The sequence below is a fragment of the Pelodiscus sinensis genome, chromosome 12 (genome assembly GCF_049634645.1).
Source record: "Pelodiscus sinensis isolate JC-2024 chromosome 12, ASM4963464v1, whole genome shotgun sequence".
Classification (NCBI taxonomy): Eukaryota; Metazoa; Chordata; order Testudines; family Trionychidae; genus Pelodiscus; species Pelodiscus sinensis.
Window position 1 is genome coordinate 10,574,152 of NC_134722.1, and position 5,865 is coordinate 10,580,016.

A 5,865-nucleotide genomic window follows, 5' to 3' on the forward strand; every position below is an offset into this window, starting at 1 on the left:
AAGGAGGAAGGAGAAAAATTGTTCCTCTTGGTTTCTGAGGACAGGACAAGGAGTAATGGGCTTAAAGTGCAGCAGGGGAGGTTTAGATTGGACATTAGGAAAAAAATCCTAACTGTCAGGGTGGTCAAATATTGGAATAAATTGCCAAGGGAGGTGGTGGAATCTCCCTCTCTGGAGATATTTAAGAACAGGTTAGATAGACATCTGTCAGGGATGGTGTAGACGGAGCTTGATCCTGCCTTGAGGGCGGGGGGCTGGACTCGATGACCTCTTGAGGTCCCTTCCAGTCCTATTATTATATGATTCTATGATTCTATGAGAAGAAACTCTTATGTCTGAAAGAGGTTTAGTCAAATGTTTGAGTAACTAGCAATAACAAATATCACCCCCCTCAAAGGCAGCAGCCAAATTCTGGGCCAGCATGTCTCTGAGTCAATACAATTTCACTTCGGGAAGTAAAACTAAGCTGAAGTGCTCACCTGGCAGCAGAGTTTGCCATTTCAAATCCCACTGATGATCTGTATATTTGCTGATCCCATCTTTATCAAAAAACCTGGAGAGCACAATTGCTATTCATTGGAAAGCCGGTGTCTGTTTGATATGCGCTGTAGTGCACCATGAAATATGACAAGATGTAATGTTTCCTCTCAGGTCTGTTCTCTGGGGGTATGTCTACACTAGAAAGTTAGTTCGAACTAACGGACGTTAGTTCGAACTAACTTTCCTAGGCGCTACACTAGCGCTCCGTTAGTTCGAACTTAATTCGAACTAACGGAGCGCTTAGTTCGAACTAGGTAAACCTCATTTTACGAGGACTAACGCCTAGTTCGAACTAGCTAGTTCGAACTAAGGGCTGTGTAGCCCTTTAGTTCGAACTAGTGGGAGGCTAAGGCTTCCCAGGTTTCCCTGGTGGCCACTCTGGCCAACGCCAGGGAAACTCTATTGCCCCCCTCCCGGCCCCGGAGCCCTTAAAGGGCCACGGGCTGGCTACTCACTTTGTGCCAGTTGCAAGGCTGCAAGCACCCGTGCCTGCACAGCCTGCACCTGCCACACCATGAGCCAGCCATCCGAGGGTTCCCAGCCCTCCACTGCTCCCCACGACCAGCCTGGCGGCTCCCGGGAGCCTGCCCGGGGGCGCAAAAGGCGGGCGCCCGCGTGGTCAAGTGCGGAGATCGTGGACCTCATCGAGGTTTGGGGGGAAGCCTCCAATGTCCACGATCTCCGCACTAGCCACCGGAACGCGGCCGTCTATGGACGCATGGCTGCCAGTCTGGCCGCCAGGGGCCACCAGCGCAGCCGGGAGCAGGTGCGCTGCAAAATTAAGGACTTGCGGCAGTCCTACTCCCGGGCCTGCCTGCCAGGGGCTGACCCGGAGGCCTGCCCCCACTTCCATGCCCTGGACCGCATCCTGGGGCCTCATGCCGTCCCTGCCCCCCGGGACGTGATTGACCCCGGGGCAGAGGGACCGCTCCTGGAGACGGAGGAGGAGGAGGAGGGCTCTGAGAGCCAGGAGCCTGCCGCCAGCCTGCCCAGGACCCGGGACCCCCGAGGCACCCCACAGAGCCGCTCGCCTGCATCATCAGAGGCCGGGGAGGCGTCCACCTGTGAGTACCCTCGTGTTCCCCTTATGTGTACTGGGGGCTGGGGCGAGAGGGAGCCCCGGGACCGTGCGCCTGGGCCTTGCCCACCACGGAGCAGCAGCTGGGGATCCTGCAGGGGCCCTGGCCTTGCAGAGGGGAGCTGGGTTTCACACACCTGGGCCCCTGGGGTAATTGACCGCTGGTCTTCTTGCACCACAGCTGCAGCACCGGGGCCTGCAGGGCGCACCACACCGCCTGCAGCAGCCGCCCGCGCCCGGGCAAGCAGGACAGCCAGGAACCAGGAGGACTACCAGAGGCGGCATCTCCGGTTCCTGGACCGACAGCTCCGTCTCCAGGACCACTGGGTCCAGGAGGACCTCAGGCTGCGCCAGAGGAGTCTGGAGGCCCTGGAGGAGCAGGGCCGTGCCCTGCGAGGCCACCTCCAGAGCCTGCTGGACCGCTTTCCATTTCCTCCTCCCCCTGCTCCCCCTCTTGCTCCCCCTGCTCCCCCTCTTTCTCCCCCTCTTGCTCCCCCTGCTCCCCCTGCTCCTCCTGCTTCCGCTCCTGCTTCCGCTCCTGCTTCCTCCACACCCCCTGTCCTCTCTGCCCCCCCCTCCACAACCATTCCCCACCGACGCCCCCGGACCCGCAGTGTGGCGAGACGGGAGAGGCAGCCGGACTCCCACCCCTGAGCTTTCCTTTCCCTTCCTCCCTTCCCTCCCCTCCCCTTCCAGCTCCCTCGTCCCAGGTTTCCCCCTCCCTTCTCCCACCTTCATTCCTCCCTCCCCCACCCCAGTTCTCTGAAATAAACAGACGTTTTTGTTTGAAAAACAGGTGTCTTTATTGTACAGTAGATAGGGAGGGGAAAGGGGAAGGGGGGGGTAGGGTGGAAGAAGGCCCCGGTGGGGCATGCAGGGAGAGGTCAGTCCTCCTCCTCCTCCACCTGGAAGCTCTCCCGCAGGGCTTCCCGGATCCGGATGGCCCCCCGCTGGGCTTCCCGGACGGCGGCGGTGCGGGGCTGACCGTAGTGTCCAGCCATGCGGTCAGCCTCAGCCATCCAGGCTGGCAAGAAAGCCTCCCCCTTCCGCTCACACAAATTGTGGAGCACACAACATGCCGCCACCACGGGAGGGATGTTGTGCTCGGCCAGGTCCAGACGGGTGAGGAGGCATCGAAAGCGGGCTTTCAGTCGCCCGAAGGCCCCCTCCACCACGATGCGGGCCCTGCTCAGCCTGTTATTGAAGGCCTGGCGGGAGGGATTGAGGTGCCCCGTGTAGGGCTTCATGAGCCACGGCTGCAGTGGGTAGGCGGCATCCCCCACCAGGCAGACGGGCATGTCCACGTCCCCGACCCTGATGTGGCGGTCGGGGAAGAAGGTCCCGTCCTGCAGCCGCTGGCACACGGAGGAGTTCCGGTACACCTGGGCGTCGTGTGCTTTGCCGGACCAGCCCACATTTATGTCTGTGAACTGTCCCCGGTGGTCACACACGGCCTGCAGGATGACGGAGAAGTACCCCTTGCGGTTCACGTACCGGGACGCCTGGTGTTCCGGGGCACGGATGGGGATGTGCGTCCCGTCGATGGCCCCCCCGCAGTTGGGGAAGCCGAGGGCGCCGAATCCCCGGATGACGGCATCCGGGTCGGCGAGGCGGACCACCCTGCGGAGCAGCACCCGGTTGATGGCCTTGACCACCTGCGGAGAGAGACACAGCAAAGCGTCAATCAGTGGGGCGCCCGGGTGGCTGGGAGCGTGCGTGCCCTGGCAGTGCCCCGCGCCCCACTCCCGGAAGCAACCCCCCTGGCGGCGTGTAGTACGGCCGGGACAGCCCGACCCCTCCGGTGCGGGGCGCCTTCGCCTCCTCCCGCCCCCCCCTTTGTCCCTGGGGCGGCCCATCCCCTCCTCGCAGCCCCCCTCCCCCCCGGCTCGGTGGCCGACGAGCGCCGTACCTGCATGAGCACTGCTCCGACAGTGGATCTCCCCACGCCGAACTGGTTCCCGACGGATCGGTAGCTGTCCGGCGTGGAGAGCTTCCAGAGGGCGATGGCCACCCGCTTCTGGAGGGGGATGGCGGGCCTCATGCGAGTGTCCCTTCTTTGCAGAGCAGGGGTGAGCCACTCGCAGAGCTCCAGGAAGGTGTCCCTCCTCATCCTAAAGTTCTGGGTCCACTGTCGGTCGTCCCAGCGCTCCAGGACGATGCGGTCCCACCAGTCGCTGCTGGTGTCCAGACGCCAGATGCGGCAGGGCACGCCGGTGCCGGGGCGCCGCCGCGGCTCCTCCACGGCCCCCAGGGCGGCCAGGCGGAGAGACAGGGGGCTGACGTTCCCCAGGTGGTGCCAGGCAGCCTCGAGCCATTGCTGGCAGGCTTGCAGCAGCAAGTCCAGAAAGTGCACCAGAAGGTGCAGGGCGAGCCGTGGCTCCATGTTGCCACCTGCGGCGGTCCCCCCCGAAGGGAAGCACCGACACAGATGGGCACAGAGACCGACGCTTTGCTGTCCCTCGGCGAGGTTGGCAAGCAAGCAGGAAAAGCTGAGAACCGGCTGTCCAGGGGGGGTCCCTTTAAGCACGAGCCTCAGATAGCCTCAGACAGCAGCCACACAAAGCAACTACTGACCTGATGCCCTGCCAGAACCGGTTTCAGCTGCCCTTAAATGCCCCCCTGCGTCCAATCAGTGTGGACACGCTAGTTCGAACTAGCAAAACGCTAGTTCGAACTAGTTTTTAGTTCTAGATGCGCTAGTTCGAACTAGCTTAGTTCGAATTAACTAATTCGAACTAAGTTAGTTCGAACTAGCGCTGTAGTGTAGACATACCCTGAGAGGCTGCTGTATTTGCATCCACATAATTTTTGGTGGAATAGGAGTTACTTCTGGCCTATAAATAGCAACTATAAATGGCCAGGGGAGTTGGGGAGTCGTTGGGGGCAGCGGGGCTGGCTGGGGGAGAACGGGCGGGGAAACTGTCCAGCAGGAAGCAGGGCTGATGGGGGGGTTGGGTGCAGTGGGGCCGGCTGGGGGAGGGAGGAGGAGGGGAGAACTGGCCGCCGGAAGCAGGGCTGGCAGGGCAGCAGGGCTGGCCGGGGAAGATCAGGAGGAGAAGTGGGGGAGAACCAGCCGGCCGGGAGCAGGTCCAGGGGTGCACAAATCAGCCAGCAGAGAGCAGGACTGACTTGGGCACATGCAGATCCCAGGGCGCTGCCCATCCTGCACAGTCCTGGCGAAGCGCGAGTGAGTTTGGCTGCGGCTCCACCACATGCTTGACCAGCACTCAGGAGCACGTACAGGGCTTCTCCTCCTCCCCAAGGTGTCACACACAACCAGAGGCTCTCAGCGCTGATCGTGCCCCACCTCCCAGCCACTCCCTCCGCCCCCACTAGGCTTCCGTTGGGCGCCCAGCGGAAAACTAGAAAATACCAGACATTGCACATGTCCGGTATTTTCTCAATTTTTTAACCGGACTGTTCCAAAAACCCAAAAACAGGACTGTCCTGTGACCCCCTCTAAGTTGCTCGCGACTCCCCACAGTTTGAGAAATGCTGCACTAGGCGATAATGTTTCCTGAGCAAGTCAGTGAGAGATCTAAGGCAAATCCCTGCCACGCTCTTTTAAATCTAGCAGAGCATTTCTGTGCTATGGACATACACAATGAGAACACTATACTCCTGTCATCCTGATGCCACATGAAGAGCTTTTACTGCCTGCTAGAGAGACGCCAAGATCTTTTTCTAACAGAGAGAGAAAGATGCATCTGATATAAAGCCAGCAAAAGTGATGATAAAATGTATTGCCAAGGGGGAAGAACTTGCAGTGACTGGCTTTCAGTTGCAAGCAATGATTCGTTCACTGGCGTTCAGAAGAGACACTTAACTCCAAACACTTTTTAAGGCTGTGACGCTTCTCAGGAGTACCAGTTTTCTGAGTAGTAATAGAAATGTAGCCATGTTAGTCTGGTCTAGCTGAAACAAACAACAGGATTATGTAGCACTTTAAAGACTAACAAGATGATTTATTAGGTGATGAGCTTTAATGGGCCAGACCCACTTCCCCTTGATCTGAGGAAGTGGGTTTGGCCCACGAAAGCTCATCACCTAATAAACCATCTTGTTAGTCTTTAAAGTGCTACATAGTCCTGTTGTTTGTTTCAGTTTTCTGAGGCGCTTCACCAACATCTAGCCTTATCATGAGGAAGTCTTGTTCTTCTGCCTGCTTTGCATCAGCTCTCTGAAACCTTGGCAACCCAAGCCCTGCCTTTCAGGCCTCTGCAGGCCTCACTCTCTGTACAGGTTAG

General features: G+C 59.2%; 1 protein-coding gene across 1 annotated transcript; it reads left to right on the plus strand.

The window, feature by feature from the left end:
• The first annotated feature begins 1,191 nt into the window (after positions 1–1,191).
• Positions 1,192–2,389, plus strand: LOC142831140 (uncharacterized). The gene is made up of 2 exons (XM_075940700.1): positions 1,192–1,604; positions 1,800–2,389. The coding sequence occupies exons 1-2, from the start codon at positions 1,259–1,261 to the stop codon at positions 2,270–2,272; spliced, it is 819 nt and encodes a 272-aa protein (XP_075796815.1). The 5' UTR covers positions 1,192–1,258; the 3' UTR covers positions 2,273–2,389.
• The last annotated feature ends 3,476 nt before the right edge of the window (positions 2,390–5,865 follow it).

Coding starts and splice junctions, on each gene's coding strand:
- LOC142831140 (XM_075940700.1), top strand. CDS start 1,259: ATGGCTGCCAGTCTGGCCGCCAGGGGCCACCAGCGCAGCCGGGAGCAG. Junction 1,605..1,799: donor GGCCGGGGAGGCGTCCACCT/GTGAGTACCCTC, acceptor CTTGCACCACAG/CTGCAGCACCGGGGCCTGCA.